The sequence below is a fragment of the Rhinoderma darwinii genome, chromosome 2, assembly GCF_050947455.1.
Source record: "Rhinoderma darwinii isolate aRhiDar2 chromosome 2, aRhiDar2.hap1, whole genome shotgun sequence".
In the NCBI taxonomy this organism is placed as follows: domain Eukaryota; kingdom Metazoa; phylum Chordata; class Amphibia; order Anura; family Rhinodermatidae; genus Rhinoderma; species Rhinoderma darwinii.
Window position 1 is genome coordinate 315,331,999 of NC_134688.1, and position 12,431 is coordinate 315,344,429.

At 44.8% G+C, this 12,431-nt stretch overlaps 1 protein-coding gene across 2 annotated transcripts in view; it reads right to left on the reverse strand.

The window, feature by feature from the left end:
* The window catches only part of BRPF3 (bromodomain and PHD finger containing 3), a 211,406-nt gene that overhangs the window by 82,911 nt on the left and 116,064 nt on the right, over positions 1-12,431 (reverse strand). For both annotated transcript variants that reach the window (XM_075853547.1, XM_075853546.1), the window contains exons 4-7: positions 11,001-11,157; positions 9,838-9,969; positions 9,294-9,422; positions 8,891-9,203 (exon numbers count right to left, since the gene is read on the reverse strand). In XM_075853547.1, coding sequence (XP_075709662.1) covers positions 8,891-9,203; positions 9,294-9,422; positions 9,838-9,969; positions 11,001-11,157 — 731 coding nt within the window. The remainder of the gene's footprint in view (positions 1-8,890; positions 9,204-9,293; positions 9,423-9,837; positions 9,970-11,000; positions 11,158-12,431) is intronic.

Genomic DNA, 12,431 nt, shown 5'->3' on the forward strand with positions numbered 1-12,431 from the left:
CCTCCATTCCTCCTTCAGGCCGCAGTCTGACCCCGCCAGCACATGGGCGCTCGCCGACTTCCTGCTCCTACGGGCCGGTGAGTATCAACTGCTGCTCCAAGGTCCACATCCCCGACATGGTGACTCCGGAGGTAGGTCAGGGCTCAGATGCCATGCCTGGGTCGGCTCCTCCGGCCCCGGCAGATGACTTTCCCCCTCTCCAGCCCCAGTCTGTGCCACGACAGGACGCTGACCGCATGGCCCTGCAAGGCAGAGCGGTTCCGGCGCCATTTTCTTTTGCCGCTCCGCGACTGTCTCCCCCAGTGGGCTGGATGCAACTCAGTCAGGGGACGCTGGCAATTTTGAGGGGGCCGCTCACCTCTTCAGCGGTGGCGGGGGATCATCAGTCGGTCCTTTCTCCGGGTCCTCCTCCCTCTATGGAACGGACCCCGGAATTGTGGGAAATGGTGCGGGTGTTGCCTACCAAGATTGACCTGGATTTACGGCCCTCCCGTCTGGAGAAGCATGATAAGGCCATTGGTGCTGTCTCACAGAAGGTACGTTCATTGGCCACACGGGTGGAGACATTGGCGCGCCAGAACTCTGTTTACTCCATGGACATCTCGGTCCTTTCTCAGACCTTGGACACTCAATCTACCCAAATGCGGGACTTTTCCTTACACCTGGATGATGTGGAAAATAGGGGGAGACGGAACAATTTGAAACGGAGCTTAATCGGAATCCGTGCCTCCGGAAGGCCTATTTGACGCAGTGACACATATCTTTAACAAGCTTCTGTATAGACCACGTGATATGGCCATTGAGATGGATAGGGTGCATAGATTGGCGGGCCCACAGGCCAGAGATGTTAACCGCCCACGGGATGTCATATGTAGAGTACAATTTTGCAAACAAAAGGAGGATGTTGCACGAAGAGCCTGGGAGAAGGGGGCCATTCCCTTTAATGGTTCTGAGGTTACCGTCTTGCCGGATGTTTCCAGATTGACTCTCTACATGCGTAGGGCTATCCGCCCTTTGCTGGGGGCTACTAAAGCGGCGGGCGCTACCTACAGGTGGGCCCATCCCTTCCACATCATACTTCGCAGACAGGGGCATTTGTTTGCTGTTCGTTCTCCAAATGACCTGGAGGAGGACTTTCGGTTCCTGGAGATCTCCCCAGTGCGGCTACCGAATTGGACAGAACCCCCACCATCGTTCTTTCCCAGAGGAGGTCCCCACCATGATCCTGTGCATCCCGATTCCGCCTCGCTCCAGAGATAGGCCAGTCGAGATGCGGACTCCAGTGCGGCGTTGCCCACGCATAGACTGACTTACCACATTATAATTGTATAGTCTAGTTCCCATCATTGGGGCCTCGGTCACGGTTTGCATGTTATTTGTGCTTATTCTTTCTTTGCAGTGTTCTTCAAGAGATGCAGCTGTGGGTATTGGTGGTGATCCTGAACGGGACATTCTGTACAGTATGATGGTCAGGGGGTTTCTCTATCGGTGGAGCTGCATCTGTTTAGCCAAGTAGGGCTAGTAGGTCTCCACAGTAGTTAGCCGGTTGAGTCTGGAGTTTTTTTTTAGCTCAATTTGATATTCCTAGTCTATTTTTGTAATTCTTTGAGGAACTGTTTCATTCGCGCCGCTGTCATTCTTCGTTCCCCATTAGGGTCCCGTGTTGTTGTGTCGTGGTCGGAGGGTATTTTTCCTTCTGAGGATGACAACACACGACGAGTTGTTGAGGGGTTTTGTACTCCGCTATTAGTGGGGCTGTTTTGTTCCATTGCTCTGATACTTCTGTCCCTTTTAAGGGGTCTTTCTCTCTCTCTCGTTCCTTCCCTTCCCCTCTCTGTCTTCTCATTCCTCTCCCATTATGTCTAACATTACCATTGTCTCCCTGAATGTGCAGGGTCTGAATATCCCAGAAAAGAGGTCCTCCATTCTCAGTCTTCTCTGGAAGAAAAAAGCGCAAGTGGCATTTCTTCAGGAGACCCACTTCCAGGCTGATTGTATACCGAAGCTCATGTACGCCCATTATATGGATGGGTATCATAGTGTGTCGCACAGATGGAGCGGGAAGGTATCTCTTCGTCAAAGGTAGGCTGTTCACATTGGCCTCGTATTATCTCCCTAACTCTGGTCAGGTTGCCTTTCTGGAAAGGGTTTTGGTGGAGTTGGATGAATTTCTGGAAGGTACTCTAATATTGGGATGGGATTTGAATGTTCCCTTGGATCCCACATTAGACTCCTCACGAGGGCACTCCTCTTTATCTAGGTCAGCTCATCGTCGTATACGTAGGCTGTTGCATGAGCACCAATTAGTTGATACGTAGCGGCTCATGCATCCATCGATAAAAGACTATACTTTCTTTTCGGCTCCCCATAACTCATATTCCAGATAAGACTTTCTTTCTACGTCATACACATCTTTCCAGCATCACATCAGCCTCCATAGATGAGATCAACTCCTCTGATCATGCTCTTATCACTCTTACCCTCTTCCTCCCAACGGTCCACCCTCACTCCTGGCAGTGGCGCTTGAATGAATTGCTCCTGCAGGATTCGACGGTGGTGTCGGACATACGCAGGGACCTCCAGCAGTATTTTGCCACAAATGTTTCTCTGGAGGTTTGCATTTGGTAGTCGTATAAGTGTGTAGTTCGCGGTTTCTTCATTCATATTGGTTCTAAGCTCAAGAAGGAGCGGACTGCACACTTGTTTGATCTTTTGTCCCACATACTTCTGTTGGAACAGTCCCATAAGGCCTCCCTGGACCAGGTTGTGGGGGCAGAGCTGGGGCAGCTTAGAGTTCAGGTTTGTTCGCTTTGCCTTTCCAAGGCTAGGGCTTCCTTAGCCAAATGCAGATGGCATTTTTACGAATTTAGTAAAAAAACTGGTAGGACCCTGGCGTGGGCACTTAGGTACGAGAATGGGTTTTCCTATGTTCCTCATATTCAAGCTTCCCACAATAGGCGTTTGCAACTTCCCCATGACATTTCGGAGGCCTTCCGTGCCTACTACCACTCTCTCTATAATCTCCCTCGGGCCTCTTTATCCCCGGATGGAGGGAGCCATTTGTAGAAGATTGAGTCATATCTTCGGTCCTCAGGGATGACATGTATCCCCCAGGAGGCTATTGCTGCTCTGGAGGCTTCTATTTCCTCGGAGGAGTTGTCGTGGGCATTGAAGGACTCGCCACCGGGCCCTGATGGCCTCCCTTTGCAATACTATAAGGCCTGTTCGGACCTGCTCTCTCCCCATTTCCTACACGCCTTCAACTCACTGAGGGGAGTTCCCTTCCTCAAGATACGCTGAGGGCCTACATTATGGTGATACCCCCTTCCATGTGCCAAAATTATCGCGCCATATCTTTGTTAAACGTAGATCTAAAGTGGTTTACGAAAATCCTGGATCATAGGATGACTCCGCTTCTACAAAATGTTATACATAATGACAAGGTGGGCTTCATGCCTCTTAGGGAAGCTCGGGATAATACCACACGGGCAATTAATTTAATATATCAAGCTGCTGCCTTGGCTCTGCCCACTTTCTTTCTGTCCACGGATGCGGAGAAGGCCTTTGACTGGGTTAACTGGGACTTTATGCTGGCCACCTTACGGCATATTGGACTAGGCACTCATATGATGCAATGGATTTCGAGTCTCTACTCCTTCCCCTCGGCTCGGGTTAAGGTTAATGGTCACTCGCTATCTCAAATGGTAAGAGGCAAGGTTGTCCCTTGTCCCACTTAATTTTCATTTTATGCTTGGAGACCTTCTTGTGCCATATTCGCTTCAATCCAGACATAGCGGGTGTATCTTTGGTAGGGAGGTCCCATAAGATCGCAGCATATGCGGATGACTTGCTCTTTTTTCTTACTGCACACAGGATTTCCTTGCCCAATCTGATGGCGGAGATGAGTATATAATCTTTAAATTGGACAATATCGAGTAACTACCAGAAGTCGGAGGCTCTCAATATCTCGTTGCCACAGTCTCTGGTGGTGGATCTGTCTGAGTCAGAGTCATTCTCTTTTAATTGGGCTAGGGATTCGCTTAAATATTTGGGGGTCTGGCTTTCCAGTGATCTGTCTCGCCTTTATGCAGTGAACTACCCTCCGCTCCTTCAATGTGTAAAGAGTAATTTGAATTCCTGGACGGGCGGCACCTTTACCTGGTTTGGTAGGTGTGCAATATTTAAAATTAATATCTTGCCGCAGATTTTGTACCTCTTCCAAGCCCTGCCGGTTCACATCCCCCGCCCTTTCTTTCAAACCCTGCTGTCCTTATTCCATAGATTCATATGAGTGGGGAAACCAGCCCGTATTGCCCGCTCCATGCTTTTCGTGCTAAGTGTGAGGGCGGTGTTGGTCTTCCGGACTTTGTTTCCTACCATTAGGCCTCACACTTGTCATGAATTCTGGACTGGTTTAGACATACTGAGGTTAACCAGTGGGTGTCGATGGAACAGACCTTCCTTGCTGTCCTACTGCAGGCACTGCCTTGGTTGGGCAAACATATCCCTCTATCGGCGCGGACATATCAGACTATTGGACCTACCTTGGCAGTCGCGTGCCGGCTCTTTCCCCGGAAGGATAACTCCCCGTCTCCCTCCCCCTTGTTTCCTATCCTGGGCAATCCTGCGTTCCCCCCGGGGCGGGAACGGGGTCCCTTCCAGCACTAGTTGAGGGCAGGTAGGGGACATGCTGCTCATTTTATACAGGGTGGGAATTGGAGGACTAGCCCACAGTTAGCGTCTTTGACAGACCCTCACTCCTTTACCTCCTGGCAAGTAACACAGTTGAGACATTTCTTCGCGTCCTTACCTAACACGTCGGAATACTCGCGGGATAGTTCCCCTTTCGAGCTTCTTTGCACCGTCACAGTGCGTCTTTCGCTGTCCAGACTTTATGCTCTCCTGATCTCTCCATCCAATCTTTCCACACCTTCATATTTGCTTAGTTGGGAGAGGGACTTGGGTCTAACATTTACTTCGGAACATAAGGATTGTTTGTAAACAATGACACACAAATCATCCATAGCTAGCAGATTTCAGGAGGCGGGATTTAAAGGGAATGTGTCGCTATAAAATATATATATTTTTTTTTAGTTAAACAGTATATACATGATTAGACATTGTTCTAATTTTTTCACAAGTCAGGAAATATAAATTAGATTCTAATTAATAACATTTCCATGTGCTGGTCACTAGAGGGAGCAATTCACAAAATTGCAGCATTGGCATGTGGTAAAGCAACCTCATTGCTTTATGCTGCAAAATTGGAGAAGACACACTCGCTCTAGTGTGCTCAATTAATTCCCCTCCTTTATCCTGGCTAGTGCCAGGAGAAAGGAGGGGGTTAAATGTTCAAACCTCCAACACTGTGTCGCCATTTTTTGAGCGAATGCACAGTGTAGTAGGCTTACATACAGTGGTAATCACACAGTAAAACACGAACATACACAAACATAACTTACCTGCTCCTGCCGCCGCTCCCTCCGCTCCTAGTCCTTGCTTCTGAGCAAATGTCCGAAAGCCGCGAGCGGAAGTAGTCATCTTACTGTCCGGCCGCGGCTTCCGGTCCACAGGAAAATGGCGCCGGATGTCGCTCGGCCGAAGACCTTCCTTTTGGACTGTGTGGGAGCTTGCTTCCCACAGACGGCGTACACCATAGTGAATGGAACGGCTCCCGTTCGCATTCTCTATGGGGATGTATGTGCCGTATTCCATCTCTGTATGTCGTTAATCGACACATACAGAGATGAAAAAAAAATGGCAGCCCCATTTTAATAACACACTAAAAGCAAATTGATATGAAATTTTTTTTTTTTCGCGACACCTGTCCTTTAAGATTTTGTTGCAATGGTATAGAGTGCCTTCCAGATTGCATGCGACGATCCCTGCGGTCTCACCATTATGTTTGGAGATGTGGAGACCATTTGGGCACAATTTTACAAATCTTTTGGGATTGCCCGCAGTTGACGGACTTCTGGTCAGAGGTCTCCTCCAAATTTACGGATTTCCCCCGTGCTCTCCGGCCTTTTTCCTGCTCCATCTGTGTGATGATCCATTATCTACGTACAGATGGTCAGTGGTTCGCCATCTGGTGAATGCAGCTAGAGCATGCGTTCCCGCGCTGTGGAGACAATCTTGTCCTCCGTCGGTGGGCATGTGGTTCGGCAAGATCCAGGAGATTATGAGAATGGAGGATCTTACGGCATCCATGAGAGGGACCCATGCTAAATTCCTCAAAACGTGGCATCATTGGATTAGATTTCAATCTTCTGTGGAGTTTAGGACCATTATGACCTCTTGAGTTTAATTCCTAGGCCTAGTGTTTGTCAGTTTTCTTCCCCTCCTTTTTTCCCTCAACCCCCCCCCCCTTTTTCTTCGCTTCTCTCTCTCTCTCTTTCTGTCCTGTTTTCTTACAAGTTGCTATGCATGGCTGCGGATTCAGGATGCATAGGTTGTCTTTTTCGATAAAGTTTTCACCTGTGCGTTGTGGTTTTCTCGCATTTACTGTATTTACATTTACTGGCCTGTGAGCCGATGTTTGTGCTGCTTATGTCTGCACTCTCTTATCTTATTTGTGTTTGGAAAAAGGAGAAAAATAAAAATAAATCAATGGGAGGCATTTTTGGACGTTTTTTGGCGGAGCTTTCCAACGCGGTTTCCGCGTAAAAAAAACCTCTGTGAACAGGGCCTTATAGCCAAATAGCAGGTGATTCTTTTTCACTCAGGGCGGTGTAATGTTTTCTGTAGGATGCTGTCCAATCAGCATACAGCTTCTCCCCCTTCCCTGCAACACAGCCTGATCTTAGTGTGTACAGCTTCCATTCCCGACTGTGTATCCTACTGGTGATATCGCCGGTTGTGTCACAGCTAGAACTGCGATCCTGATGTCATATGAAATTTGAATCTCCAATTTCATAAGCCATCAACCGCTGTTCTAGGTGGTCCACAGCCCGAGATATGGCTGTTTGAAGTGATCCCCCTTCTCTCTAGAATGTCTCTCATACTGTGTGTGAAGTAGCTTCATACTGATTGGACAGCGTCAGACTATGAGGCAGCTCCACCTCAGGAGAATCGCTGCTGTTACCTCCCAGTTGTCTAATAAAGGCTCATTTACATATTACTATTAAAATAAAAGTTTTGGTACACAATTTTCAATAGCATTATCAGTGTGACAGCGCCTTTCAGATTAGCTAGGAGATAGGACATTACTAAACTATTGACAGAGTCTCTTTAACTGTGCACTGGTCGCTGGGTGGTACTGGGTGGAGGGTGGGGGTTGGTGAGGACACATCTGTGTGTATATGTCAGTAGTATGTATGTGCTGGACTGTGTCCGAATATCTTATATATATATTACTTTTATGACATGCATTTCTTGAGTCTCCTGCGTAGCGAGCCCTTGCTTTTGTAATGTATGCCTGCCTTTGCTGCTCTTGAAGAAATAAATAAAACCTTTAAAAACAAAGCAAAGAAAATCCTCTATTTTCTATTACTGAGCCAGTGTTTTACCCAATTACACACATTATCCTTCAGTCCAAACATTCTTATTTTAAGTACCAATCTTTCATGTGAAACAGTATCAAATGCTTTGTAAACAATCAAGATATACATTATGACATCCAACAACCCATCCCAGTCCAGAACTTACATTCTCATAGAAGCTAAACAGATTCGATTGTGGAGCCCAATCCCTCATAAACCCATGCTGATATGGAGTTATACATTTATTTTAATGGAGATACCCCAGAAAAGCATCCATTAGAAAAACCTCAAATATTTTACCCACGATGGAGATTAAACTTACAGACCAATGGTTTGTGGGCTCACCTTTTGACCCCTTTTTGAATATTGGTACCACATTTGTTAAGTGCCAGCCCTGTGGGACAGACCCAGTCTTGATTTTACAGCATTCAAGTAGAAAAATAATTGCTATAAAAAATAAATTGGGTTTGTGTTGCCATATTCTAAGAGACTAAGATAACTTTTTTTTACATTTTTCCCTAGTGTTTGGCATTGTTCTTTTTGCAGCGTCAGCTGTAGATTTTATTGGTACCATTTCGGGTACATAATTTTTATTCGATTTTTGGTGGTAGAGGAGGTGACCAAAAAACAGCAATACTGGCGTCTTAATATTTTTTAAAATATATTATTTTTTTTACTGCATTCACAGTGCGCGTTAAATTAGGTTATATTGTAATATTTTTATTTATAATTTTTTTTATTTGACTGTATTTAACTTTTTTTTATCAGTCCCCCTAGGGCACTGGAACCTGCGATCGTTGGATTGCTTGCACAATATACTACAATACTAATGTGTTACAGTAGATCATGATTTTTACAGGCTCCTTTCATTAGGAGCACTAAGATGGCAGACATGGGGGCCTTTATTAGGCCCCCAGGCTGCCATGACAACCATTGGCACCCTGCGATTGTAAAGAGACGTTGGAGGGGGCCGTCTCCTTCATTCTAACAGTTTAGATGCCATGGTCGCTACTGACACGGCATCTAAGGTGTTAAACGAGATAGATCCAATTCAGCAGTGAAGCACTGGCTGTAACATACAGCCAACACGCTAAACTACAGGCCGTGAGCTCGCTCTATGTCTTTCCCCGCTGGACTTCACCATATATTAAGGGGTTAAAGAGGCAATGTGGAGTGATTTCTTTATTACTTACCTACCAACCCTACCTAATGTCATACTACAATACATACAAGGTAAATACAAGACATACTAGAATATAGTATACAGAAAAACTAAAAAAAAAAAATTGGATATAGAAAGATATAAATATAGAAGATTCTTACAGGGCCCAATTAGTATGCTTTATGTTGCCTCGAAGAACACATTTAACTATTATTCATTCAAAACGTTCCTAAAGTAGTTGTCTTACCCTCTTCCCATGAAAAACGATAGTAGTCATCAGCATGAGGCTTCTCTGGAGGATGCATCAGTGTTATTGGATCATATCCAATGCTTTCTGCTTGGTGCCTTGCATTACATAGTATTGTAGTGCCCAATTGGTTAAGACGAAGAGCAGCTTGGTGGAACACAGTTTCCTGAGAATTATAGCGCAAGCAGTTAGAAACCATTAAATTAAAGTCATTCTCAAAAGCTAGAAAGGATGGATACTGGTGACATTCTAGCTTGTGGCGCATTGTTGAAAAGTCCATGGGGTGCAGGACAAAATCCATGTAGTCTGGTACCTGAGGAAAAATGGGAGTTGTTACAGAAAGTCGACCTAGTTGAATCTCAAAACCACATTTTAATAGTAATAAAAGATTGATAGTTGTTACCTCCTTAAGGCTAACAGGTACATTAAAGATATTTGCAGAGTCTTTCTCCTGCAACAAGTCGAGAGTGGTCCGGAGGAATACATTAAATGGAGTCAATTGCAATTCCATAGCTGCCTGGTGTAACTTCACCTGAAAAAGTAAACATAGTGACATAGTTTGCAATGTTGACAAAAAAGACATGCCCATTCAGTTCAATATATTATCCTGCAGTATTGACGCAGAGGTAGACAAAATAACCCCAATGAGGCAGAAGCGAATGTTTGTCATCATAGGGAATAAATGTCTTTCCGACTCAAAATAGGGTCAAGTAATATGAGGTTGTTGATCCAGTATTCGCTCTCTTTAGGTTATTCTATTTCTTTATGCCTATACAGTGGGATACGTTAAGGCCTTCCGTCGGAGGTATACATCGGAACTCCCGATGTATACCTTCGATTGAAGGTAATACATTGATTTGATAGGGGCCTACTTTGCTGTGCAGTTGCTCAAGATAGCAGATCAATGAGTAGTTTAATTCTGTATACATAAATAAAAAAAATCTTACTTGTTCTCTTTTCAGCTTCTCCCTCTTTCGAATTAGTTCTGTAAGTAGTCTCGCTCTCTCAAGATCATGCCGAAGTTTTTGCCAGTACTTTATTGCCTCCGAAACGGACGAAGACTGGGTATTTTTTTCTTTCTGTAGATTAAGTTAAGACAGGTCAAGCAGTTCCTAAAAATATGGTAGTTTGCTGCAGAAACTTTTTAACTTCAAGATTTAATACAAGCAGACAAATAAACTTCAACCCCTTGAAATCCAAGCCATTTTTTTTATTTTCGTTTTTCACTCCCCGCTTTCTAGGAGTCATAACTTTTAAATTTTTCTTTCAATGGAGTGGTGTGAGGGCTTAATTTTGTGGGAGGAGCTGTAGTTTCTACTAGCACCGTTTAATAACCACTTTCTATGTTGACAAATGCTTGATGCCAATTCTATTAGATTTTCTCAGTGTACTGTGCTATTTCTCACTGTCTTGCTTGTTCTTTATCCGGTTTTTAGCTTACCTGTATTGTACTTATAATTTCATTTTTTGGTCTACTCTATGTTGTCAGCTGTAGAATGTTTTTATATTTCTATTTTTGAAATGTAAATAAAGAATTTATAAATAAATATATAAACCCTTAGGCCCTGTTCACAGAGTTTTTTTACACCTTTTTTTTACATGAAAACCGCGTCAGAAAATGCGTTAAAAAAATCGGCCGAAAATGCCTCCCATTGATTTCAATGGGAGGCAGACGCGTTTTTTTTTACCGCGAGCGGTAAAAAACGCTTGCGGTAAAAGGCAGCGACATGCCCTACCTTGACATCAATGGGAGGCAGAGAAAGCGTATTTTGCGTAAATGGCGTGCAGGCAGATTTGAATTTTGAGGCAGAATTTTCTGCCTGCAAAAAACTCAGTGTGAACTCAGCCTTAGGCGATTTTTGACGTGTTTTTCGGCAAAAAACGCTCGCAGTTAAACCGCGACAAAAATCGTACCTGATTTCTCCAGGCAGAATTTTCTGCCTGCAAAAAAACTCAGTGTGAACAGGGCCTAAGATTGAAACCGACACCCCATAATCATAAACAAAAAAACTCAGTGTGAACAGGGCCTAAGATTGAAACCGACACCCCATAATCATAAACAAGGATTGGTATAGAGCAACCAATATTATTATGCAATTCTATATCTCACCTGTCCACCACCTCTTTGGGACTGCATATGAGAGTGAAGTCTTCGGATAAGAGGAGCCCCATTCCTGGACTGGCGTTTCAGTAGCCAATAACTTTGTAGGTGTTGTAAGAATTGAGTCTTTTTCTGCAAGCAAACTCCACTAGAAATCTTAATTAACCTGTAAAAAAGCAAAGACCGCAATTAATAAAAATGAACATAACACTGTCAAATAAAATTTGAATGAACTTGTAAGAGTAACACTTATAACCCCTTAATGACAGTCCATACGCCTCTTCATAGCGGTCATTAATGGTTCTTATGGCACAGCACCGCCTTTTTTGGAGCTTTATCAGAAGCCTGGAACGGGTTCCCTGTTGTGGCCAGAGCCACTTGCGGATTATCATTAGGGCGGCCCGGGCGGCCGCCCGGGGGGCCCATGGCCGACCGAACCACACATGATCGCAGGGCCCCCCTCCTGCCCGGTGTGGCGTCGCTAGCACCGGAGGGGGCCCCGATGCTAGCGGCAGCCACATTCACACATCAATGAAAAGTTACTACAGGGTGGGCCATTTATATGGATACACCTAAATAAAATGGGAATGGTTGGTGATATTAACTTCCTGCTTGTGGCACATTAGTATATGGGACGGGGGAAACTTTTCAACCTGGGTGTTGACCATGGCGGCCATTTTGAAGTCGGCCATTTTGTATCCAATTTTAGTTTTTTCAATGGGAAGAGGGTCATGTGACACATCAAACTTATCGAGAATTTCACAAGAAAAACAATGGTATGCTTGGTTTTAACGTTACTTTATTCTTTCATGAGTTATTTATGTCATTATGGGTGTCAGATCCGAGCATTCCTAGATGAACAGTTTCCTGGAAAGTGGATTGGTCGTCGTGGGCCAGTTGAATGGCCCCCTAGGTCTCCCGATCTGACCCCCTTAGACTTTTATCTTTGGGGTCATCTGAAGGCAATTGTCTATGCTGTGAAGATACGAGATGTGCAGCAACTGAAACTACGGATACTGGAAGCCTGTGCTAGCATTTCTTCTGCGGTGTTGCTATCAGTGTGTGAAGAGTGAGAGAAGAGGGTTGCATTGACAATCCAACACAATGGGCAGCACTTTGAACACATTTTATAAGTGGTCAGAAACTTGTAAATAACTCATGAAAGAATAAAGTAACGTTAAAACCAAGCACACCATTGTTTTTCTTGTGAAATTCTCGATAAGTTTGATGTGTCACATGACCCTCTTTCCATTGAAAAAACTAAAGTTGGATACAAAATGGCCGACTTCAAAATGGCCGCCATGGTCAACACCCAGCTTGAAAAGTTTCCCCCCTCCCATATACTAATGTGCCACAAACAGGAAGTTAATATCACCAACCATTCCCATTTTATTTAGGTGTATCCATATAAATGGCCCACCCTGTATAGTAACTGGGGCC